The sequence below is a fragment of the Lathyrus oleraceus genome, chromosome 1, assembly GCF_024323335.1.
Source record: "Lathyrus oleraceus cultivar Zhongwan6 chromosome 1, CAAS_Psat_ZW6_1.0, whole genome shotgun sequence".
Classification (NCBI taxonomy): domain Eukaryota; kingdom Viridiplantae; phylum Streptophyta; class Magnoliopsida; order Fabales; family Fabaceae; genus Lathyrus; species Lathyrus oleraceus.
The window spans coordinates 250,028,287-250,056,020 of NC_066579.1; the positions used below are offsets into that span (position 1 = coordinate 250,028,287).

At 37.6% G+C, this 27,734-nt stretch overlaps 1 protein-coding gene across 1 annotated transcript in view; it reads left to right on the top strand.

Annotated features, from left to right (window-relative positions):
* The first annotated feature begins 512 nt into the window (after positions 1 to 512).
* Positions 513 to 27,734, top strand: part of LOC127101892 (uncharacterized) — a 32,668-nt gene continuing 5,446 nt past the window's right edge. Inside the window, exon 1 of the mRNA XM_051039324.1 lies at positions 513 to 934. Within this exon, the coding sequence (XP_050895281.1) occupies positions 513 to 934 (422 nt within the window). The remainder of the gene's footprint in view (positions 935 to 27,734) is intronic.

Genomic DNA, 27,734 nt, shown 5'->3' on the forward strand with positions numbered 1-27,734 from the left:
TACCTGTATCATAATTCTTTCACCTCCCACCATTAGTTCTATAAACTACGGAGCTATGAATTCCTCATTGCACTATAATGATACGTAGGTATGAGGGCCACAATCCTCACCGAGCACTTTATCTATTTTTTTTTTCTTTTTACCTTATTCTTTCGCAAGTAATATTTAGATATAACACATATTCGAGCAAGAACAATCAAAACGGTTCCCATGGAGTACCATATATATTAGGGGTGCTAATACCTTCCCCTTACATAACCGACTTCCTTACCCAACATATCTCTTTCCCCCGGGTTTTATCGATATTTTCCCTTTCCTTCAGGAATAACTAAAGTTCGATGGCGACTCTGTTGTATGTTTGAGCGTGCGATGCATTCGGGTATATTTCCGCTAGCTTCACAACCGTGGTGTTTGTGTTAAAAATTTGGAGGCATTATCTGTTTAGTTTCAAATTTGAAGTGTTCAGTGACCATAAGGGTTTGACATACTTGTTCGATCAGAAATAGTTGAATATGAGGCAGAGGAGATGGATTAAACTTCTGAAGGATTATGATTTTGGTTTGAGTTACCATCATGTTAAAGCCAATGTCGTAGTTGGTGATTTGAGTAGAAAGTTATTTTGCATGTCAATGCTTATGGTTCGAGAATTGGAGTTAATCGAGCAATTCAGAGACTTGAGTCTGTTTTGTGAAAGGACTCAAAATAGTGTGAAGTTGGGTATGTTAAAGCTGACCGGTGGTATTCTCGAAGAAATCAAAGAGGGTCAGAAATCATATTTTGGATTGATTCAAAAATCATATTTCATAATAGATGAGAATGGTGTTATGAGTTTCAGTGGCAGAGTTTGTGTACTTGATATGCCAGAACTTAAGAAGAGTATTCTTGAAGAAGGTCACAGAAGTAGTTTGAGTATTCATCTTGGTACTGCAAAAATGTATCAAGACTTGAAGAAAATGTTTTGGTGGCCAGGAATGAAGAAGGATATAGCCGAGTTCGTTTATGCGTGTTTGACTTGCCAAAAGTTGAAGATTGAACATCATAAATTGTTGGGTTTGACGGAACCATTGGATATTCCTAAATAGAAGTGGGATGGTATTTCCATGAATTTTGTGAAGAGTTTGCATAAGACTTCTTCCGCAAATGGAAAATATAGAGTCGCCACCATATTTTATTCATTCCTAAGGAAAAATTAAATGATGATAAATTTATAATTAAAGGGAGATATTAGGGTTCGGCAGTCGGTTAAGCAAGGGGAGGTGTTAGGCACCAATCGCTTCCATTGTACTCAATGAGATCATCCTTTAATCCTAGGGTTAGTGTGTGTTTTTAAGGGAATGTTTACCTATATTTTTTATCTATTTATTTATTAAGAAAACGCTATTATTTAGAAGAAAATAGTTTAATTTACACTAGAGGACACATAAAAAGGTTTTTTGATTATCGTACTCACTAGAGTGCTAAGACTATATGCCTACGTACCTCCATATTAGGTGAAAGATCAGAGCACCGTAGTTCTTCTAGAAAATGATTGTGTGTTTTGTGTTTTTTAGATTGTGAAAATTCTCAACGCATTGGGGGCGGAGAAATAATTGATTTTGAAAATGCCTCAATGCACAAGGGTATATGACTTAAACTTTGAATGTGTGGCATTGATTAGTTTGCAAAAATATTATAATTAATTGATTTGAAAAATAGATTATTGTGCTATATAATTGTTACTTTGAATAATAATACTGATAAAATGTAATAACAAATAAAAGATTATCAATTATATTATTTTTTTATTTTTTATTTATTAATTGTGAACCCTAATTATCCTAACTAAAGAGTTACTCTCTAATTATCCTAATAATTCTTACATTATCCTATAAAATATTAATTATTTATTTGTATTTTGGGATTTTACTATATTAACACAAAAGAGAATATTTTTATTTTTATAATATTTGATTATTAAATTCTTTTAATGATTCTAATTAACTAATCTTTAATTATTCTAATTAATCTTAATTGAAAATAAAAACCTAATATAAAATAGGGGGTGCATTCTAATTGGAAACATATGCTTTATATTTATAATTTTTGGTTGTGATTAGCTTTACAACCGGCTATTATTAGGATTAATTTTAAAAAGAAAAGTTGAATGTTTTGTTAAAACTTCAACTCATATTATTTGTTTGTTAAATTTTTTATTAGTTTACGATATTAGTTTAGAAAATTGATTTATGATTTTGGTTATATTAATAATTATTATATTTGATTATAAAACCTTTGTTTTTTTTAAAAGAAAACTTAATTAAAAATATTTATATACAAGAAAAAACCTCATAATTAAAATTAATTACTTCAAAAACTTAATTTGAGTTTTAATTATATACAAGCACCCAATTGATGAATTATATACAGAAATTGAAATCAAATACATATATACAAAATTTTAGTTAATTATTTATGTACAAAATTTTGAAATAACACACAAAAACAAATCCTTAAAGCAATATCAGACCAGACAAACACAAACGGATATGCATAAATTATACATGCAAAATATCAGATCACATATTCGAGATTCGGGTTTACCACCTGAAGTGTTGTGTCCGCAGTAAGTTACTTCCCCTTCTTTTCTTTGCATTCTTTGCGTTTTTCTTTTCCTCATTCGATCTTTCTTGATCAGGTGATGATGGAGGATTTTAGGTTTTTAGTGTTTTTGTTCTTTGATGTGAAGAGCAACAACTTTTAGGGAGTGAATTTGTGAATTGTGGATGTGAAAGAAGGGTAAAAACTTGTGATATTTATAGATAAAAATTAGGTCAAAAAATTGAATGAAATTTGTCTATTTTTGGAAATATTTCATTTAACCTGATTTTATCTATTTCTTAAAGGCTAAGCCAATAAAAAACGAAAATAATAAATGAAAAATAAAAAGTGTAATTTTAAATTATAAAATAATGTAAAAGAAGGTAAAAACATAAAAAAGAGATAAAACTCTAAAAGTGTGGGGAAAGTGGGATTCAAACTCAAGACACAATCCCCTTTTATAACTCCTTACACATGCATTTCTATCAGTTATGCTATTTCATTTATTTGAATAAAGTGACACTAAAAAGCATAATAATGGTGGGAAAATTTTGGGGTTTGACAACTGTCCCTATTTAATCTACTTAAACTTGGAGGAGGATGAAAATTAGTCTTTATCCTCTTGGGATGAGGTGATTAAATATAGAGATGGTCCTTAATTTTGACCCTGTAGTTAGTAGATCCTGGGAATGAACAAGGATTGAACAATCGTTGATGCTCCGTCGGTATCCAAACCAACTTATGATGGAACCCTGGTGAGATCTTGTTGATTTAATTTTAGCCCATCTGGGTGAAACTGGCATATAATTTCTATGATCATCCGATCATTGCTTGATAGAACCCTAGTAGAACCCCTTTGATTAGTTTCCGCCCATCCGGGTGAAACTTGTATACGATTCCTATGATCATTCGATCATGTTACGGAAATTGGGTAGGACTCTGATGATCCTCCAGTCGTTGTTTGATAAAACCCTTTTGATAAATTTTAGCCCATCCGGATGAAACTTGCGTTCGATTCCTTTGATCATCCAATCATGTTACAGAAATTGGGCAGAATTCAGAAGATCCTCCATTTGTTATGATTCTTATGATCAATTGATCATTTAGAATCTTAGTAGGACTCTAATGATCCTCTGGTTGTTGTTCGATAAAACCCTGTGTAATTGATGGAACTTATCCCATGTGTGGGATAGGTTACTAAGTTGGAGATGTGAGAGATGAACACCTGCTCACTAGTTGATAACGACCATGCGAGATGACCGATTTACTGAATGTGTTAAACTTGCTGTAGAGGTCCTTTGTTAAAAAGGCTCCATTTAGCGGGTCATTTATTGGGGAAGCCCAATAAGTATTTTTGACTTGAGGTATTGTATTGGTATAGTTAGGGATTGGACTTCCAGGAGCGGTCACAAATCCTATGTTATGTTATGCATGTTCATGTGGATGCATGTTTTGAATTGATATATATGCTTATGCGTGATTCTTTATTTGGGTTATCGCCTCTTTTATGATGTGTATGATGAATATGTGAAATTGTGAGAACTGAGGTTTCTGTAACATTCAGACTCTCCAACCCCTTGAGACTTTGATATGTTCATAGATTGGGCCATGATTCTCTTGATGCTTAAGAACGTGTTAAAATGAAGAAACTTTTGTGCTGATTAGATTGTGACTGCTGATTCAGGGACCCCGCGTTTTAAGATGTAATGTTAGAAAGCTTATGATCCTTTTTGACGTTTCAAAATCGAAGTAAAAGATGTTTTCAGAAAGCTTTTTATCATGCATGATGTTTTAATGTATTATTCACAAATAATTTATATTTTGTAATCAAACAGAAAAAATTTAAAAATAAGGCTTGAAACACAATGTTATTTATTTGATAAATTTGACCCTTAAATGGGGTGATAGTACATGAGAAAATAATTCCCATAAGGGGAGATTACTAAAAAGTTGAAAGATGTAAAAATGGAAATGAAAACAGATTACTTTATGTTACAACAGAATTCAACACATGCTAGTATCCCTGTGTCTTCGAGGTCACGACACTTTGCTTATGACGACGATGATTGAATTGATTGATCCCATCTGAATTCCTGTGTAGCATGGCTCAAACATTACAGTCATATGCCTTTTGGACATCCCTAACTTTTGCCTGGACTGCTCTTTTGAGTCTTGGTCCACCGGGATGATATACCATTTTTTTCCTAAGCCGCCCTTTTGGGGTTTTCAACTTAGCGGGTTTTATTTTTATACAAGTCCCTAATTTTTGCCTGGATTTCTCTTTCAAGTTTTTAATCTGTAACACCCTTCTAAAATACCACAAATATTTAATTAAAATAATAACATATAAATCAGAGTAATCATGCAATTAAGGGTGTCACACATTTTTTTCGCACCATTCGTCATACTATTTAGTCATGCTCATTATTTAACTCAAAACATAAAGTATTGCACAATACGCAGCGGATAGAGATCAAATCGATCATTCAAAACATGTAACATACTACATGTAAACTGGTAAACATCAACAACACAATTAAAATGTTCCCTCCCGATGTTACATCTATCAGAGCATGACCCACTAAGGAGACTACACTAGACTCCAAGCATTAGCTTCTACTCAATCACTGCCGCTACCTGAAAAATAGTTGTAAGGGTGAGTTCCTCAATCGACATAATAAGCATTATAGAATATAATGTCATGTTAAGTAATTTAACACGTTAATCACCCTAATCGTATCACACATTCAGTAACGGCACATCAACTCAAATATCATACTCAATATCAACACAATTCATACTCATGCTCAATGCCAACACAACACACGTATAACATTGGAATACATCCATTCATATTATACACTACACATATATTATGCAATGAGACTCCATGCATGCGGTACCGACTATTCGTGAACATATAGTTCAACTTCACCGACCAAATCCAGGTACGGCTACCAAGCTCACTAGTCCCACTCATTTGAGACCTAGTGACTCACATCACTAATTCCTCACCATGGGAATTAGCTACCACCCCAAGGGCCATGCTATGCACGCTAATTCACCTGGCATGCAAACATCAAAAACAGTCCAAATGACTAACATCACTAATTCCTCACCATGGGAATTAGCTACCACCATAAAGGCCACATTATGCACGCTAATCACCTAGCAATGCAACATCACAACAATAATCCACAATGGACCGATGCTCACTCTCTAAGCCATAAAACAGTCCATTCACAACATATGCATAACATACACATTCACAACATTATGCATACCATCATACATTATCAACATATGTATCAACACATCATATCATGTCAAATAATTAAACACAGTATTAGCACACTCTACTAATACCTATACTGCTCAAAACAGCGGGAAATAATCCCTACTATATCACACACCGATATAGGCCACCATCAATTAGGCACACAACATTTTAATTAACAATTTTTCCACTCTGCAACAGTGTTAACCGGTTAACGCCCTGGGTTAACCGGTTAACGCAGCACAAACACACTTTCTGGCCAAACGCAACAGTGTTAACCGGTTAACGCCCTGGGTTAACCGGTTAACGCAGACAAAACAGCAGTTTTTCACAATTTATAACAGTGTTAACCGGTTAACGCCCTGGGTTAACCGGTTAACGCAAGACAGAAAGCTGTTCCTGCGCTAACAAAAGGCAGAATGCAGAGTTCTCCGCATTTTCCGCCGTTGGAGGACTTCCGGACCTCCGATTCTAATTCCGTAAAAAGCTACACGTCCAGAAATTTACGACACACACCATTATCGATTCAATTATAGTTTTCACACAACTTATTCATCACAATTTCTCAGCATTCCAAATCCCAATTAGGGTCAATTCAACGGTTAATCACTACCCATTACATGCTAACCCATAATACCCATTAAACGACGATAAACCCCCCTTACCTGAGTTAATCCGGCAATCTCTAAGCTCCAAGCTTTTCTCTTCTCCAACCTTTGCCCTTGCTCTTCCTCTTTGCCCTTTCTCCACTTTCCACTTTTCAGCCGCTTCTCTGTTTCACGTAAAACTCTTTTTACCAAATGGGATTCTTTTTCCTTACTTCACACTTATATATTTTCCAATAATTATTATTCCAAAATAATAATAATAATAATCCAATAATTCCAATTATTTAACTAAATTAATAAATATAATATTAATTTAAATCAAATAATTATCTTATTTTTATTGGGGTGTTACATAATCCACCGGGACGCCTTAATTATTTCCTAAGTCGCCCTCTCGGGTTTTTGACTTAGCGGGCTTTTATCCTCTTTTTTCTAGGCTTATTATTTCTTGAATGCGTTAGAGTTCACATGTCGTGGTAGCTGTAAGACCCCAATTTTAACCCTAAGATCCCTCATGCTATCTCATCATATGCATTAGCATTGGGATCACACCTTGGCATCCTCCTTACCCCTCATTAATTGGGTTTCCATTGGGAGATATCACCAAGCACATTTGATTGTGTCATACTTCATTTTTGTTTATTTACTAACCAAAATACCAAAAATAGGTCAATGTATAGTTTGTTGCTTTTGTAGGTAGTGTACATGCTCACCCAGGCTCCATCAAGATCATATCTAGGGTTTGAGACCCTCAATGCAATGAGCTCAATCAATAATTGGTTTACTTTGGCTCTAAGTGTCATATATGAACACCCATGATCTTCACATGTTATTTTGATCAAGAAATCAACAAGAGTTTGAAGCTTGTTTGCCTTGGAAGCCCTAATTCATCTGGATATCCTGGGTGACTTCTTCAACACGTTTCTTCAACATTTGATCAAATATTTAAAGTGATACTTCATATTTCATCATATTATGCATATATGATCCTTAATGAGTCCCAAAGATCAATAGAATGTCCAGCTAGCAAGTTGGTTCATGGTGGTTGACCAGAGGAATTTAACTAGTCAAAACTGGGGTTCCCTAGACCCTATCTCCTACAATTTTTAATCATATGAAACTGATTCCAAGAGAAAATTTACTCTAAATGGCATTCCAAACAACTTTCATGTTGAGGTCAAGAGCTAGTTTTGCTTGGAAAGTCATTTTTTATGGTGAAAGATTATAGGTCATTTTGTCTAAACCCTAATTTGGAGGTCAACTTCCCAAGATCATAACTTGCTCATTTTTATGAGATGAAAGCCATTAAAACTACATGATCAATTTCTAGGTGTATAATTCAACTTTGATGTTGGGAGGAAGTGCAAATTCAACTTGAAAATCTATGTGCCAAGAGGAAACATTATAAGTCATTTTGGGCCAATACCGTTGAACAAGTGATTTTCCTCAACTTCTAAAATGAATAACTCCTTCATCCCAAATCCAAATGAGGTCAAATATGTGACAAAATTTAAGGTATTTGAAATAGCTACAACTTTTATGAAGGAACGTTTCTCATTTGAAGCCCATATAAAAAGTTATTCAAGGTGGAAGAAGTGAACATATGGCTTGGTACTTAGATTTTTTTTGATATGTTTGATTTTCCAAATTCCCACCTCAAAATTCATAATGATCCAAACTTCAAATGAAAAAGTGTTCAACACTAAAGTTGTTCCTCTTGATATAAACTTTCCAAAAAGTCCAAAATAATCCCATTTGGACAAAGTATGAGGCACTTGCGCATGGCGTAAAGTTGAAGGACCATTTGGAAAATTTCAAGTTCCACTTTTCATACACGAGTGCATGGCTTCACAACATGATTTCAGCATGGCTTACACTCATTTTTGGACCTAAGTGCATCACTTGATGGGCCTATCACACTCATTTTTGGATCAATATTAATATTTTTCATGATTTAATTGTTTTTGTGCTTATTTTTAATTGTTTAAAAATACTTTTGCATTTCCAAAAATAATGAAATTTTTTCTCCAAGGTCCTTTGACCTTTTTTGACCTATGATAAATCTCTTGGCCATTTATTTGGTGTTTTGAAGAGGTTTTAGGTTTTTGACCAAACATAATTTAATTTAATGCATTTTTAATTGATTTTTAATTGTTTAATTGTGAATAAATTTTGTTGAGCTGTTTTTATTGACTTGTGAAGTTTGACTATTGTGTTTGGGCCTTGGTTAAGGTCGATTTGACTTTGTTAGATTAAAATCATTGGATTTAGGGGATTGATGAAATGTATATTTCATCTCCCAAAATGAATGAATGATTTTAATTTGATAAAATCCTTCCCTTGGCCACTTAGAATTAGACAACATTCCCTATGCAAAAGGATTTGGGCAATGCCAACTTTTTCTAAAGCCAAGCCATTGTGAATTGAACTTTCATCTAATTCAAGTATTGGGATCCACTTGATTTCATCTGCTACATGGTCTTGATGCAAATGTTACTTTAAACCTGTGTCTAATGCCTATTTCTGAGCCATTCAAGGAGTATGTCATCTGATACATGGGGAAGATTATGAAGAAGACTATGAAGTTGCTAGCTTGGATGTGGCTATCTTTATTTGATTCCTTGTTCTTCATCTTGCTTGCTTATTGATATTGCTTTATTTTAAAGTCCAAAGGAAAAGTGGGTTTCTATATGACATCGTGTCTATTGGATTGCATCCCATTGGTAAAATCTTTTCAACTCTTAACTTTTAAATTCTTGTTTAGGATTAGTCTCTTCATCTCCTCCCACTTCTTAAATTTCAAATCTCTCCCCTCTTTCAAAACCTTCTTTGCTTGTTGTAACACCCTTCTTAATACCCCAAATATTTAATTAAAATAATAAAAATATCAATCAGAGTAATTATGCCCCGAAGGGTGTCACACAATCATTTCATAACAATCATCAAAATATCCTGTCATGCTCATTTATTTAATCAAATAAAACATTTGCATAATTCGCAGCGGAATAAAATCCAACATCAATACAAAACATGTAAGCTTATTCAACAATCATCAATGAAAACAAGTCAAACATCCCGTCCCGATGTTACATCTATCAGAGCATGACCCACTAAGGAACTACTCTAGACTCCAAGTACTAGCTCCTACCCAATCACTGCTCGTTACCTGAAAAACAGTTGTAAGGGTGAGTTCCTCAATCAATATAATAAGCATTATAAAACATTATGTAATGCTAAGTAATTTTAACACATTTCATCACCCTAATCCAAACATATATTCAGTAACAGCACATCAACTCAACATAATACTCAACACCAACACAAACACACGTATAATATTGGAATACATCCATTCATATTATACGCCATACATAATTTATGCAATGAGACTCCACACATGCGGTACCGACTATTCTTGTACATATAGTTCAAGCTCACCGATCAATCCAGATACGGCTACTAAGCTCACTAGTCCCACTCATTTGAGATCTAATGACTCACTCACTAATTCCTCACCATGGGAATTAGCTACAGCCCCGAAGGCTATGCTATGCACACTAATCATCTAGCATGCAGACATCATCAACAAATCCATAATGATTCACTCACTAATTCCTCACCATGGGAATTAGCTACAGCCCCACAGGCTATGCTATGCACGCTAATCATCTAGCAATGCAACATCAACAACAATCCACAATGGACACATGCTCACACTCTAAGCCATACAACAGTCCATTCACAAATACATGCATAATATATACATTCACAACATTATACATTTCATCACACATCATCAACACATGTATCAACATATCATATCATGTCAATTAATTAAACACAGTATTAGCACACTCTACTAATACCTATACTGCTCAAAACAACGGGAAATGATCCCTACTACGTCATACATCAGCTAAGTTACATCACTCAGCCTAAACAACCAAAAACTGCACAACGACAGTTCCGGAAAACCACAAGTCTGCCCATACGCGTATCGCCTATGCCCATACGCGTATTGCCCATTCCTGACCAAGTCCATACGCGTATTGCCCAAGCCCATACGCGTATGCTACGCGTACCACATTCTCCTACGCGTACCAACAGAGACAATTTCACGTTCAAAACATCATCTTTCTCACTCATACGCGTAAGGCCTCATCCATACGCGTACCAGCCATATCATACGCGTATTGCCTAGTGCCATACGCGTATGACCAGAAACCAGAATTTCCAGATCTGCAATGGCTTTTCCTGCTACGAGATCTATCCAATTCAACCTTCTACAGTCCAAATTTTACACACAATTCATTCATCTCATCTAACACGAATCATACACTTTCGATTTCACAAATTGCTAACCTTTCTACCTCTAATTCCTACGAATTTCTTCAATTTTAATCCCAATTTCGTTCCTCCCCAAAAGTTCACAAATTCATCATACATCATTCAATCAGAGGCAAATCAATGGTTTCTCACTACCCATCACATATTATCCCATAATACCCATTAATCGATGATAAACCCCCCTTACCTGAGTTAATCCGGCAGCTTTGAGCTTCAAGCTTTTCCTTCCTTCAACCTTCGTTCTCTGGCTCTTTGCCCTTTTTCCCTTTCTGCCTCTTTTCCCTTTTCACGTAAAAATAACTTTTTACCAAAAAATGGGATTTTCTAAATTCCAACTTATATATTTTCCAATAATTATTATCCCAATAATAATAATAATAATAATTCCAAAATAATAATAATAATAATCCAATTATCCAATTAAATTAATAAATATATTATTAACTTAATTTAAATAATTATCATATTATTATCGGGGTGTTACAACTCTCCCCCACTAAAGAGTTTTCGTCCTCGAAAACATACCTCAAGCGAATAACTCTGGGTAAGACTCCTTCATCTTACTCTCCAGTTCCCAAGTCACATTGCCACCTGCTGGTCCTCCCCAAGCTACCTTCACCAAGGCAATCTCTTTACCCCGCAACTGCTTCAACTCCCGATCCTCGATCCTCATAGGTGATGTTTCAACAGTCAGGTTATCTCTCACCTGTACATCATCTACTTAGACTACATGCGACGGATCATGAATGTACCTTCTCAACTGAGACACATGAAAAACCTCATGTAAATTCGCAAGCGACGGCGGTAAAGCGACACGATAGGCTACTTCCCCTATCCGCTCCAAAATCTGATAAGGACCAATAAATCGAGGTGTCAACTTTTTCGACTTCAAAGCTCGACCAACACCAGTTATCGGAGTAACGCGAAGAAACACATGATCTCCCTCTTGGAACTCAAGTGACTTCCTCCTCTTATCATGATAACTCTTCTGACGACTCTGAGCAATTCTCATCTTCTCCTGAATCATCTTAATCTTTTCTGTAGTCTGTTGAACAATCTCCGGTCCAACCACAGCACTCTCACCGGACTCATACCAACATAAAGGCGTCCGACATCTCCTACCATACAAAGCTTCAAACGGTGCCATACAATGCTCGAATGAAAACTATTGTTGTAGGTAAACTCAATCAAAGGCAAATAACAATCCCAAGCGCCTCCCTTTTCCAAAACACAAGCTCTCAAAAGATCCTCTAATGACTGAATGGTCCTCTCAGTCTGACCATCAGTCTGCGGATGATATGCAGAACTCAATCTCAGCTTAGTTCCCAAAGCCTTCTGCAAACCTTCCCAAAACTTCGATGTAAATCTAGGATCTCTGTCCGAAACGATACTCGACGGAATACCATGCAAACTTACAATCTTCTCAATATACAACTCAGCTAATCTCTCTAACGGATAATCCATTCTGATCGGAATGAAATGAGCCGACTTTGTCAATCTGTCAACAATCACCTAAATGGCTTCAAAATTCTTACTTGTCCTCGGTAAACCAGAAACAAAATCCATACTGATACTATCCCACTTCCACTCTGGAATAGCCAACGGTTGCATTAGCCCAGACGGCTTCTGATGCTCAATCTTTGACTTCTGACAAGTCAAACAGGAATAAACAAAACTTGCAATTTCTTTCTTCATTCCCGGCCACCAAAATAACTTTTTCAAATCATGATACATCTTCGTAGCTCCAGGATGAATACTCAAGCCACTACGATGTCCTTCTTCAAGAATACTCTTCTTAAGTTCGGTAACATCCGGAATACACACCCGATTACCAAATTTCGAAACACCATTCTCATCAACTCTGAATTCACCACCTTGACCTTGATTCACTAAAGTCAACTTATCAACCAAAAGCACATCGGATTTCTGACCCTCTCGAATCTCATCCAAAATACCACTCGTTAACTTCAATATTCCCAATTTAACACTATTGTGAGTACTCTCACACACCAAACTCAAGTCTCTAAACTGCTCAATTAAATCCAATTCCTTAACCATTAACATAGACATATGCAATGATTTCCGACTCAACGCATCAGCCACTACATTTGCTTTACCCGGATGGTAATTCAAACCAAAGTCATAATCCTTCAGAAATTCTAACCATCTCCTCTGTCTCATATTCAGTTCTTTCTGATCAAACAAATACTTTAAACTTTTATGATCACTGAAAACCTCAAATCTTGACCCGTACAAATAGTGTCTCCATAACTTCAGAACAAATACCACAGCTGCCAACTCTAAATCGTGTGTCGGATAGTTCCTCTCATGAACCCTCAGTTGTCTCGAAGCATAAGCTATAACCTGCTTATTCTGCATCAACACACCACCCAAACCCAACAATGAAGCATCACAGTAAACTTCAAATGGTTCCGACGAACTCGGTAATATCAGAATAGGAGCAGTAGTCAACCTTCTCTTTAACTCTTGGAAACCTTCTTCACATTTTGAATCCCAAACAAACGCTTGCCCCTTTCTAGTCAACCTCGTCAACGGTAACGCCAACTTAGAGAATCCCTCAATGAATTTCCTATAATAACCTGCAAGTCCAAGAAAACTCCTTATCTCAGAAACTGACTTCGGAGCTTCCCACTTAGATACCGCTTCTATCTTAGAAGGATCAACAGCAACACCACCTCTTGAAATCACATGACCAAGAAAACTCACCTCTTCTAACCAAAATTCACATTTAGAGAGTTTAGCAAATAACTTCTTTTCTCGGAGAACTTCTAAAACCACTCTCAAATGCTCAGCATGCTCTTCTTCAGATTTCGAATACACCAAAATGTCATCAATAAACACCACAACAAACTGATCTAGATACGGATGGAAAATCCTATTCATATACTCCATAAATACTCCAGGCGCATTAGTCACACCAAAAGGCATTACAGAATACTCATAATGTCCATACCTTGTTCTGAAAGCAGTCTTCTGAATATCCTCAGTTTTCACACGTATCTGATGATACCCAGATCTCAAATCTATCTTGCTGAACACACTCGCACCAACCAATTGATCCATCAAATCATCAATCCTCGGCAAAGGATACCGATTCTTGATCGTCACTTTATTCAGTTGTCTGTAGTCCACACACAACCTCATAGTACCTTCTTTCTTCTTAACCAACAACACTGGCGCACCCCACGGTGACACACTCGGACGAATAAATTTCTTATCCAACAGATCTTCCAACTGACTCTTCAATTCAGCTAACTCAACAGCAGACATACGGTACGGAGTCATCGATATCGGTCTAGTACCAGGTACCAAATCAATCGAGAACTCAACTTCACGTTCTGGCGGCAGTTCATTCACTTCTTCCGGAAACACATCAGGAAAATCACACACCACAGCCAGATCACAAATCACCAGTTTATCTTTAACCTCCAAAGTCGCTAACAGCATAAACAACTCTGCCCCATCTGCCACTGCCTCATTCACCTGCCTGGCTGATAGAAACAAACTCTTTCCTTCCTCCATCTCAGGAAATATCACAGCCTTATCAAAACAGTTGATATAAACTCGGTTAAACACCAACCAGTTCATACCCAGAATAACATCAATCTGCACTAGTGGAAGACACACAAGGTCTATCCCAAAGTCTCTACTAAAAATACTCAAAGGACAACTCAAGCAAACTGAAGTAGTAGTCACTGAACCCTTTGTAGGAGTATCAATCACCATACTTCCAAGCATCTCAGATATCTCTAACTTAAGTTTCACAGCACAATCCAAAGATATAAAGGAATGAGTAGCACCGGTGTCAATAATAGCTACAAGAGGAAAGCCATTAATATAACACGTACCTCGGATCAAACGATCATCTGCAGAAGTCTCAGAACCCGATAAAGCAAAGACCTTGCCTCCTGACTGATTCTCCTTCTTCGGCTTAAGACACTGTGGACTGATATGACCCAACTCTCCACAGTTGAAACAAGTTACAGTCTTCAACCGACACTCTGCAGCCAAATGACCACCTTTTCCACACTTGAAACACTTCATCTCAGCACTGGTACACTCATGGACACGATGTCCAGCCCGACCACATCTATAACACTTAACAGGAGCACTAGAGTCTCCCCCACTAGGCCTCTTCATCACACCCTGCTTCTGAAAACCTTTGCCAACTGCATACGGTTTTCCACGATCATTCTGATTCTTGCCTTTCCTATCAACCCTTTGCTGATAACTCTCCGCTCTGGCCTTGGTATCCTGTTCAAAAATCCTGCAACAGTCAACCAAATCAGAAAACACTCTGATCCGCTGATATCCAATAGCCTGCTTGATCTCGGGACGTAACCCGTTCTCAAACTTCACACATTTCGAAAATTCTCCAGCAGCCTCACTATAGGGAGTATAATACTTTGACAGCTCTGTGAACTTAGCAGCATACTCAGTAACAGACTTGTTACCCTGCTTCAATTCTAAGAACTCTATCTCTTTCTTTCCTCTGACATCCTCTGGAAAGTACTTCCTCAGAAATCTCTCTCTGAACACAGCCCAAGTGATCTCAGCATTTCCAGCAGATTCCAACTCAGTGCGGGTAGCAACCCACCAATCATCAGCTTCCTCTGACAGCATATGCGTACCGAACCTGACCTTCTGGTTATCGGCACACTCAGTTACCCGGAAGATCCTCTCGATCTCCTTCAACCACTTCTGAGCGCCATCTGGATCGTATGCTCCCTTGAACATTGGAGGATTGTTCTTCTGGAACTCACTCAGTTGACGAGCAGCTCCCATTCCCACAACATTCGGGTTCCCTCCAAGTACTCCAGCTAGCATACCCAGAGCCTCAGCAATCGCAGCATCATCTCTACCTTTTCCAGCCATCTCTATTCTGAAAACCCAAACAACTAAAACAATGAGTACTGATAGGGTTACACAACACCTATCTCGTACAGGGAAACAAAATAATTACGACTCGACTCGACCGACTATGCTCTGATACCACTAATGTAACACCCTTCTTAATACCCCAAATATTTAATTAAAATAATAAAAATATCAATCAGAGTAATTATGCCCCGAAGGGTGTCACACAATCATTTCATAACAATCATCAAAATATCCTGTCATGCTCATTTATTTAATCAAATAAAACATTTGCATAATTCGCAGCGGAATAAAATCCAACATCAATACAAAACATGTAAGCTTATTCAACAATCATCAATGAAAACAAGTCAAACATCCCGTCCCGATGTTACATCTATCAGAGCATGACCCACTAAGGAACTACTCTAGACTCCAAGTACTAGCTCCTACTCAATCACTGCTCGTTACTTGAAAAACAGTTGTAAGGGTGAGTTCCTCAATCAATATAATAAGCATTATAAAACATTATGTAATGCTAAGTAATTTTAACACATTTCATCACCCTAATCCAAACATATATTCAGTAACAGCACATCAACTCAACATAATACTCAACACCAACACAAACACACGTATAATATTGGAATACATCCATTCATATTATACGCCATACATAATTTATGCAATGAGACTCCACACATGCGGTACCGACTATTCTTGAACATATAGTTCAAGCTCACCGATCAATCCAGATACGGCTACTAAGCTCACTAGTCCCACTCATTTGAGATCTAATGACTCACTCACTAATTCCTCACCATGGGAATTAGCTACAGCCCCGAAGGCTATGCTATGCACACTAATCATCTAGCATGCAGACATCATCAACAAATCCATAATGATTCACTCACTAATTCCTCACCATGGGAATTAGCTACATCCCCACAGGCTATGCTATGCACGCTAATCATCTAGCAATGCAACATCGACAACAATCCACAATGGACACATGCTCACACTCTAAGCCATACAACAGTCCATTCACAAATACATGCATAATATATACATTCACAGCATTATACATTTCATCACACATCATCAACACATGTATCAACATATCATATCATGTCAATTAATTAAACACAGTATTAGCACACTCTACTAATACCTATACTGCTCAAAACAACGGGAAATGATCCCTACTACGTCATACATCAGCTAAGTTACATCACTCAGCCTAAACAACCAAAAACTGCACAACGACAGTTCCGGAAAACCACAAGTCTGCCCATACGCGTATCGCCTATGCCCATACGCGTATTGCCCATTCCTGACCAAGTCCATACGCGTATTGCCCAAGCCCATACGCGTATGCTACGCGTACCACATTCTCCTACGCGTACCAACAGAGACAATTTCACGTTCAAAACATCATCTTTCTCACTCATACGCGTAAGGCCTCATCCATACGCGTACCAGCCATATCATACGCGTATTGCCTAGTGCCATACGCGTATGACCAGAAACCAGAATTTCCAGATCTGCAATGGCTTTTCCTGCTACGAGATCTATCCAATTCAACCTTCTACAGTCCAAATTTTACACACAATTCATTCATCTCATCTAACACGAATCATACACTTTCGATTTCACAAATTGCTAACCTTTCTACCTCTAATTCCTACAAATTTCTTCAATTTTAATCCCAATTTCGTTCCTCCCCAAAAGTTCACAAATTCATCATACATCATTCAATCAGAGGCAAATCAATGGTTTCTCACTACCCATCACATATTATCCCATAATACCCATTAATCGATGATAAACCCCCCTTACCTGAGTTAATCCGGCAGCTTTGAGCTTCAAGCTTTTCCTTCCTTCAACCTTCGTTCTCTGGCTCTTTGCCCTTTTTCCCTTTCTGCCTCTTTTCCCTTTTCACGTAAAAATAACTTTTTACCAAAAAATGGGATTTTCTAAATTCCAACTTATATATTTTCCAATAATTATTATCCCAATAATAATAATAATAATTCCAAAATAATAATAATAATAATCCAATTATCCAATTAAATTAATAAATATATTATTAACTTAATTTAAATAATTATCATATTATTATCGGGGTGTTACACTTGTGATTTCTAAGATTTGACTTTATTGCAAATTAGAAACTTTGGCCTTATGCCATTGCATTTTTAAATTCCTTTTTCTTAATCAAACTTATAAATGAACTTAACCATACTTGACTTAAATTTTCAAAAAGAAAAAAAGAACTAACACTCATTCAAACTCTTTTAGGCTCTTTTGTGCCTCTTTCAAACTTAAACTTTTATTAAAAGCAACTCACTCACTTTGAAATTGTTACCACGAACTACGAGGTTTTGATCCCTCATTTTTATATTGGTACGTAGGCACAAGTTCGAAGGTCTTGTCAAACACAAAAATATAATTAATGAATTCTTTTCTCATCCCCACACTCTATTTATTGCAAACATCTTTTATACCATAAAACACATACACACATAAAAAAGGGCTCCCTAGGAGTACCTAGGACACTTTGGGTGCTAACACCTCCCCTCTGTGTAACCAACCCCATTACCTGTAATCTTCGGCATTTGATTAGTTTTGATTTGAAAACTTCTTATCTTTGTGTTTTGTTCGTACTTTTCTCTTTTCCTTTGGAAACAATAAAAGCATGGTGGCAACTCTGGTTTTATTGACGTTAAGTTTATCCATAGCTTAATGGTCATGAATTTACCGCTACAGAAATTAAGTGGCGACTCTACTGGGGAGTAGTCCTCAGTGGGTTTAGCCTACTTTTTTATGTGTATATATTTGCGTATTTGATGTTTTTTATATTTGTTTGTGTGATATAATATGCTTGTTGTGCTTGGTGATCTCTGAGTGGTGAGATAAGTTCTAACCCGAACTTGAGTGCAATCAAGATAGGAGGATGGTATAGTCATGTTCGACTTGTGTGGAGTAGTCCTTAACAAGTTGGCTTAAGATCCATCTACTCAGTGGAGACCCTTTTAGAGCTATTGATGTCACATAAGTTATTTGTGGTTAGGCATTACTTACTCTGATTTGGGGTCTGAGAAGCTGATGATCGTAGAACATTTAACCCAACTTGGCCTATTTAGGACGTAGTCCGGAGACTGTTCAGGTGTAGACTTGATAACAGTTGTTACGCGATACTACACTCAGGCGAGTTTCTCTTGAGAATATTATGGGTTGATGAGTCAGTCATTCTAACCTGTAATATCCGATAGGTGGAATTAATCCCCTGGGAACTTTTTAGAACATGATCCATAGGTTTTATTCTTAGTACAGTCCTTTGGGATGGTTCTTAACCTGACTTCATGCTCGTGACTCACAACAAACCCTTGATTCTTGGTTGATCCAATCAAGTCTTGTCAATATCAATGGAACTTAGGTGTTGATAAGGTGAAAACCATAATCTACCAAAATGGATGATTGATCTTGACAATGACTTGATTCATCCCTTGACCTTTGTTTGTTTGCCTTGTGTGTGATCCCTTATTTGTGATTGTTGCATTCATGCATTCATGCACATCATGACATTCATCACACGAAAAATAGCTTCAAGGAACTGAGGTTTTGTTTGCAAATATTTTCAGACCATGGATTGTGGATGAAGGAACACTAAGAAGTACAGTTTCAGATGTCCTGATTTGAAAGAGCTAAGGAAGCTATCATCTTTTAAATTAGATCCCTTGGATTTTAAGCAACGTAATCGGAAGCCTCTATCTGTGTTATCTGCTGATGTGGTCGAAGGACTCTTGAGTGTGTTGGTTCAGTTTTATGATCCCCTCTACCGTTGCTTCACTTTTCCCAATTATCAGCTTATGCCTACATTGGAGGAGTATGCCCATCTCTTGGGGATACCTATTTCTGATAAGGTGCCTTTTAGTGGATTGGAAGAGATTCCCAGATCTCATATTATAGTTGAAGCTCTTCATCTGAAGAAGTCTGAGATTGAGGCTCATTGGGTGAAGAAAGGAGGAATGTTTGGGTTGACTTTTGAGTTCCTTATTGGGAAAGATATTGCCTTTGCTCAAGCCGGTAGTGTGGATGCTTTTGAAGCTATCTTTGTGTTGCTCATCTATGGTTTGGCTTTGTTCCCTAACATTGACAGTTTTGATGATGTTAACGCCATTAGAATCTTCTTGATTGGGAATCCTGTGCCTACTTTATTGGGTGATATGTACTTTTCTGTGCATTTGAGAAATTCTAAAGGTGGTAGAACTATTGTGTGTTGTGTTCCTCTTCTGTACAAGTGGTTTATTTCGCACTTACCTCAGACGCCTGCTTTTATGGAGAACAAACAATGTCTACGATGGTCTCAGAGACTTATGTCTCTCACTAATGATGATATAGTTTGGTATGACTCCGTATTGAGTATCTTGGATATTATTGATAGTTGTGGTGAACTCTCTAATGTGTCTCTCATTGGTACACAAGGAGGAATTAACTACAACCCTGCTTTGGCTCGTCGTCAACTTGGGTTGCCCTTGGGAGACAAACCTAATAACACTTAGTTAGAAGGTCTTTTCTATCAAGAGGGTAAAGATCCCCAACTTTTGAAGTATAAGATTGTGCATGCTTGGCATAATATGCATAGGAAAGGAAGATCCGAGCTTGGTCCACGCAATTGTGTAGCTTTGGAAGCTTACACTCTTTGGGAAAAGAAGAGAGCTTTGGAATTGAAAATGCCTTATGTTTGTGCTAGACCTATGTCTATGGTTGTGGTTGAGCCGTCAACTCTCCCTAACCAAGATGTAAAGGAGTTGGAAGACTCACTCTCCAAGATGAAGCAAGAGAAGGATATGTGGGAATAACGGTTCCATGCTTTAAGAAGAAAGCATGAGGAGTTACAGCTTGAGTCTAAAGACAAGGATGCACTTATTGAACTTCTTAAAGACCGAGTAGTGAAAAGACAGAGAGAGCCAGAGGTTCCATCTTCCTCTAGTATGCCTCAACCTTCCGGTGCTTGGAAGAAGATTGTTGATCAGCTTGTCCTCGAGAAGGCTCAGATGAAGACTTCTTTTGAGTCCGAGATCCAACGCATCCGAAGGAAGTACATACCTGCAGCTAGGTCATCTGACACAGTTGCTAAGGGATCCTTAGGATGATTAGTCTCATTTTCTCTTGTATTTGTACATTTTGGTTTCTGAAATTGTACTCAGTGTAATCCTTCTAAATTATATAAATAAAAGAGATGTTTTATGGTCAATCAAATTGTTACAAATTGTTATTATTATATATTTGCAAATAAAATAGTATGTTCCTTGATAATAAAAACAATCAAAGCATTGCATTTCATGCATCATTTGCATAAACAGGTTTTTCTTCCGCCAAATGTCTTATTGGTTATTCTTCTGTGCTTCAGCTAAGCTGACTCATCGATACAATACTCACGCCAATCATCCGAGAATCATGGAACACTTGGAAAAAGAGAACCGAGAGTTGAAGGACGAGATTGCCCGTTTGATTACCATGATGGAGTCTGTTCTAGCTGCTCAGAGTCAATCTTCTCCAGCGCCTGCAACTCTTCCTCCTCAGAGGACTGTCATTTCAGAGGTTGTTACTTCAACCGTGCCTGCCACTCAGTTTGCTCCAGCCATGCCTGCCGGATTCCCGTGGGGAATGCCGCCAAACATTGTGCCCGAAGGGTTCACGCCTACTTTTTTTTCCATGCTGGCATCTAGCCCGGTCATGTCTGTGCCGCCTCCAGTTGTTCACACTCTGCCTCATGTTGAAGACACCATCTATCATTCCGAGCCGTCTGAGGGTCCGGATGTTTATGAGAAGATGGATGAGATGAAAGACCAATTCCTTGAGATGTGAAAGGAGTTGAAGACCTTGAGGGGAAAATATTTGTTTGGTAAGAGTGCTGCTGAACTTTGCTTAGTGCCAAATGTCAAGATCCTGATGAAGTTCAAAGTCCCCGACTTTGAAAAGTATAAGGGAAATACCTGTCCACTTAGCCATCTCGTCATGTACGCCAGGAAAATGTCGAAGCAAACTGATAATGATCAGTTATTGATTCACTAATTTCAAGACAGTCTGACTGGTGCCGCTTTGAGGTGGTACATGGGATTGGATAGTGCAAGTGTTCGCACATTTAATGATTTGGGTGAAGCTTTTGTGAAACAGTACAAGTACAATGTGGATGTGGCTCCTGATAGAGACCAGCTGAGGTCGATGTCTCAGAAGGACAAAGAGATATTCAAAGAGTACGCCCAGAGATGGAGAAAGCTAGCTGCTCAGATCAACCCTCCGTTAGAAGAAAAAGAGATGACCAAGATCTTCCTCAAGACCCTGAGTTCGTTTTATTACGAACGCATGATCGCTAGTGCCCCCAGTGATTTTATCGAAATGGTAAACATGGGGATGAGATTAGAAGAGGGTGTCCATGAGGGACGTTTGTCTAAGGAAGAGGTATCTTCAAGCAAGAAGTATGGTAACAGTTTCGCCAGGAAGAAGGAAGGTGAAACCAATGCAGTGTCAATAGGGAGGCAGAGGAGGCCTCATGTCAGAAGAAGTCCGCAACCAAGTCAACATCATCATCAGGTTTCATCCGTTATTCCAGTATTTTCTAACAATCAATCAGTGTCAATTCAACAACAACGTCAACAACAGTCGCAACAAAGAACAAACAACTACAACAACAACACCAATAATCAACAACAACAACAACAAAACTTTGAGAGGAAGAAGGTCTCTTTTGACCTTATTCCTATGTCATATGCTGATTTATATTCGTCTTTGGTTCTCAAGAACCTTCTCCAACCAAGAAATCCACCGCAAATTCCAGAACCACTTCCATGGTGGTACAAGCCAGAACTCCATTGTGCCTTTCATCAAGGGGATCCTAGCTATGATATAGAGAATTGCTACCTGTTGAAATACGAGGTCCAGAAGCTAGTAAAGAGTGGGATGGTGTCCTTCGAGGACCGTGCTCCGAATGTGAAAGCAAACCCATTTCCTGCTCATGGTAATCCCTTTGTTAATATGGTAGGTGGCTGTCTAGGAAGTTTCTGAGTATTTGATACGAGACGTATCCGAAGATCCTTGGTGGAAATGCACAAGACCCTGTGTACGATTAGTGATTGTGAACACGACCATAACAGTTGTGCAATTTGCAGTGTGAACCCCCGTGGGTGTGCGGTTGTCAAAAGAGATATCCAGAAGTTGATGGATGAGAATGTAATCCAGATTCAACAGTCAAGGGATATAAATGATGTCAACGTGATAGTGCCAGTCTTTAAGACCCCTGAGCGGGTGGTAATTCAATTCGATAGCAGCAGCAGTAACAGCGTCAATAGATCGGTATCGCCGTTAGTGATATGGTTAGCGGACCTAGTCCCGTATGCATCCGATAGAGCTGTTCCATACCAGTACAATACAACAATGTTGGAGAATGTCAAGAGGTTCCGTTGCCTACGACTAATTAAGTTGTGAATATTGCCGATATAGCGAAGGTAACTCGTAACGGTCGTGTTTTTGGTCCCGTTTTCCCGAAGGATATAGAGGATGTTGGTAAGAAGGTTGAAGTGCCTGTAGCAAATCCGGTTAGTGCTCCAAAGTGTCAGTCTGGTGAATCCAGCAGTTTGAAGCCTAATGATGATGATGAGGTGCTTCGTTTGATTAAAAAAAATGAATTCAATATGGTGGAGCAGCTGCTCCAAACTCCTTCCAAGATTTTAGTGTTGTCTCTGCTCATGAACTCTGAAGCGCACAGAGAAGCATTGCAAAAGGTATTGGAGCAAGCTTATGTAGAGCATGATGTGACAGTGGATAAATTTGACCACATTGTGGATAACATCACTTCCTACAATAACTTGAGATTTTGTGATGAAGAACTCCCCGAGGAGCGTAGGAATCACAACCTGGCACTACACATATCAATGAATTGCAAGGAGGATGCATTGTCAAATGTGTTGGTTGATACCGACTCTTCTTTGAACGTATTCCCTAAATCAACTCTGTCAAGATTATCGTACCAAGGAGCTCCGATGAGATAAAGTGGTGTGATCGTCAAAGCTTTTGATGGTTCTCGCAAGACGGTTATTGGAGAAGTGGACCTTCCAGTAAAGATAGGTCCGAGTGATTTCCAAATTACTTTCCAGGTAATGGATATCCACCCAGCCCATTGCTGCTTGTTAGGAAGGCCATGGATACATGAGGCAGGAGCTGTGACGTCCACTCTGCATCAGAAATTGAAATTTGTGAAGAATGGCAAGCTTGTCATTGTGGGCAGGGAGAAAGCGCTATTAGTGAGTTGTCTGTCGTCTTTCTTGCATGTTGAAGTTGAGGATGAGATTGGAACTCCGTTCCAAGCTCTATCTATTGCTGAAGAAAAGAGAGTTGGGGCACCTATGTCCTCTTTTAAAGACGGTCAATGTAAGACCCCAATTTTGTCCCTAAGATCCCTCATGGCATCATATCATATCATCACATTGCCTCAAGGATCATTGTGCACCTTGCCTCCTTCCCTATGGGTGGGTTATCTTTTTGAGAGTGATTCTTGATCACCAAGCATGTTTTGCATTTGTATATCATTGCTTTCCTTTTATCACTAACCAAAAAGTACAAAAATATGTCATCTAACCCTTGTCTTGCAGATGAAGCAATCAACAGTCAAAGCAGTCGAAGGTAGTCATTGAGCAATAGATGGTGGCCATTCTTGAGAATTTGGACTCCACAATCATTATCAAGAGTTCATATGAACCATGATGTTATTTTGAATCAAAATCCCAAGTGGTAGAGGCTTGAATCTCATCAGAACAATTGCCAGGTCAACTGAAGACCTAGAAAGTCAACTGCCAAGTCAACTGTAGATTTGAAGGTGGGAAGTGATTAGAAATACTTCATTCATGTTCAAACAAGTCTCATTTTACATTTCAAACATCAACATTGAAGAAAATAAAGTCAGGTCAAAACTTTCCAAAAATAGAAAGTGACCTATAATTCAAATTTGCCAAAAATGGAAAGGTTTTAACCTAACTTCAACTTCAAGTTACATTATCAAGAAAGCTTCAAATGAAATTTTGTTGAACATGAAAGTTGTAGATCTTTCTCTCCCATTTCCAAAAAGTCCAAGATCATCAATTTCTCACGTGTGGTTAAGGAGATATGATCAAAACATGGCAAAGTGTACTTAAAGATTCAAATGGACATAACTTCTCAACCAAAGCTCCAATTCAAGTGGTTCTTTTTGCTAAATTCTCATTTTGACCTCTAGTTTCCAAAACATACATTGCATTGTATAATTTGTCATCACATAATCATTTGCATTTCACTTGATTTTTGGAGGGAAAATTAAAGTTTAAAATTGGTGCACTATTTGAACATTCTATCATTGCCAATAGCTCCAAAACAGATTTTTGAGTGAAATTAAGTGGAAATTCGTGCACTATTCACATGCATTTTTCATGCATAAGGTGAAAATCACATTTTGGTACATACACCTCTTTTTGCTAATTCCAATTACCATTTGGCTAAACATGATTAGAAGGGTAATTAGTACAGCATATATAACAGAAACCCTAACTGTTTTTCACTAACAACAATCACAATTTTCAGATCTAGAAATTTTTCACACTTTTTCTCTCAAAATTTTCTCTCAAATTCTTCAATCAAGATCCATTTCCTTTGCTTGATTCATCTTGCTGAAGCATCATTGAGAGGAATTGAACTCAGAACCATATCAAATCGTGCATGATTGAAGCATAAGTGAAGCTTGAACTCAACAATGGTGATTTGAAATTCTGGAGGATTCGTGCACAATTGGACCTAAATCTTTCATCTAATCAACCATACAAGCATTGTAGAAGAACCTTGGAGCATTGCAAGGCCTTGAACCATACGATTCCCAAAGCTGCACTTCAAGAGGTTCCAAATCGATCTCTCTTTTTCTCAAAATTATTATGCTAATGTTGTAGATCTATGTGTGCTGATTAAACTGAGCTTTGAACCATGAATTTCCATGCATTATTGAGTTAGATATGGTAGATTCAAGTTTCATGAATGATTTTTATTTTGCTCGATTCCATTAATATATGATGATCCATGCCATTTCCATGTTAGATTCGTGATCTATGATGAATGTGCAATGTGTTGATGTGTTTATTTTTAAAATCTGGAGAATTTGTTCTTGGAGTGTATGAACACGAGTACTGTTCCTCTGTTTCACGATGAAGAAGATGATACAGAACTTTTGGCCACGGTTTTGATCGGTTTTGCCAACATGAAAGCGTTGCCTATTGTTTTTCTTAGGGTTAGCGTGTGATTGGCTGATACAATTTCCATGCAGCGTTTCTATTGGTTCGCTCGTGTTGACCATGCATTGACCAAGCCAGCTTTAATAAAACGCAGCGTTTCGCTGCTTGGCGCCTCTTTCATTTCAAATATTGCCTTGCTTCGATTCCGGCTTGTGGCATAATTTCAAAATGCTTCATATTATTTTTCTTTTCCCTCCATGTATCCATATGCTTACTTCATACATTTTTTTATTTTTTCATCATCTTACAAAATTCATGTCTAATTGAAAAATCATCCAAAAATTATGAGGTTTTTTGCATTGCATTCCTTATCTCGTCTATTATTTTTTGATCATTTTTTCACAAATTGTGCTTGGCTGGTTTTTGTTTTGTGCTAGGGAATGTGAACATGTATCCATTTTGTACCTTGCCTTGCTATATCATTTGTGAAATGCTGGTTTTTAATCCAATGAATCTGAAAATTTGCATGATAAAACTAGACACTTTGCTTGACATTTTGGTGTTGATTTGGTATTTTTACCATTTATCATTTCTGTTTTATGATCATGTTAAGTTGGTGTGACAATTTGTGTCACACCTTTGCTTGTTCAACTTATGTGATGTGTTTGCCTTGCCAAATGAACTCCAACTATCCTGATTTTTTGTGTGATGCATGTTATGAATGTTGTTATTGCTCATGAATTTTCTTGGATTTATTTGAATCATTTCTGATTTAATTGAGATTTTTCATTCTGGTTGGTCACATATGAGTTTTAAAATTGCCTTGAACTTCAATTGATCATGAAATACTTTTGGTATATGATATTAATGTGAGACCTTTTGGATTGTTTCAAGATGTGTTTGAAGTTGATTCATGTTTATTTTCAGCTTCTGTTTTGAATTTTTTCTCCATCTTTGACCCTAGGCTTTGACCTAGTGGTTTGCCTCTCATGTTTGAGCTTTGATTTCAGGTTGAACATCCAAGTTACATGGTTAATGATGCTCCATCATTTGAGCATTGATGTTTGCCTTTGATTACTAATCTTTGTGTGTTTTGTAGGTTGATGTTGACTCATTTGAGTTTGACTTTTGGCTTGCATATTGTGAACTTTGTCTGTTTGTCTGATATTAACTGTTGGTTGTTTGCCTGTATAGTTGTACTGATTTGTTTGATGTTTTCACAGGTACATAAGTTGCTTTAAGTTCACTTTGAACTTGCTTTTGCTTGGTTTCTTAACCACTTAGGTATAACCTCTCTTCTTCATGTAGTCTGGAAGACCTGTCCTGTTATGTGGGCAGGCACCTGTCTGAAGTCCTCCTTAAGATGCAATGCTTGTGATTGTTTACTTTTTGTGCCAAGCAGGAAAAGTCCTCTTATGAGGCAATTGGTAGATAAAAGAGATGTGTAGTCCATCTCCTACTATTCAGTGTGTCATCCACTTTGCTCACACAATGTGTTGATGCATTGTGGATATTAACCCAAGATCTTATAGAGTCAAATCACTTGTGGAGAAGAGTTCCAACTTTCTGAACTCCCACACATTCTATTATTCAAAAGCTCTCCCAGGCCAGGGATAAGAGCTATGAGGCACACCCCTCATCTCCATTTCATCTGCTTCACCCTAACTCTCAATGTTAGGGTTAAGAGCACAAAATACCCCATTCCAGTTGACTGAAAAGTCTAACCTTGTTTGAGCCTAATTGATTGTATATAGTGTGTGCTAACTGACTTGATTGTCTGCTTACTTGATTCAT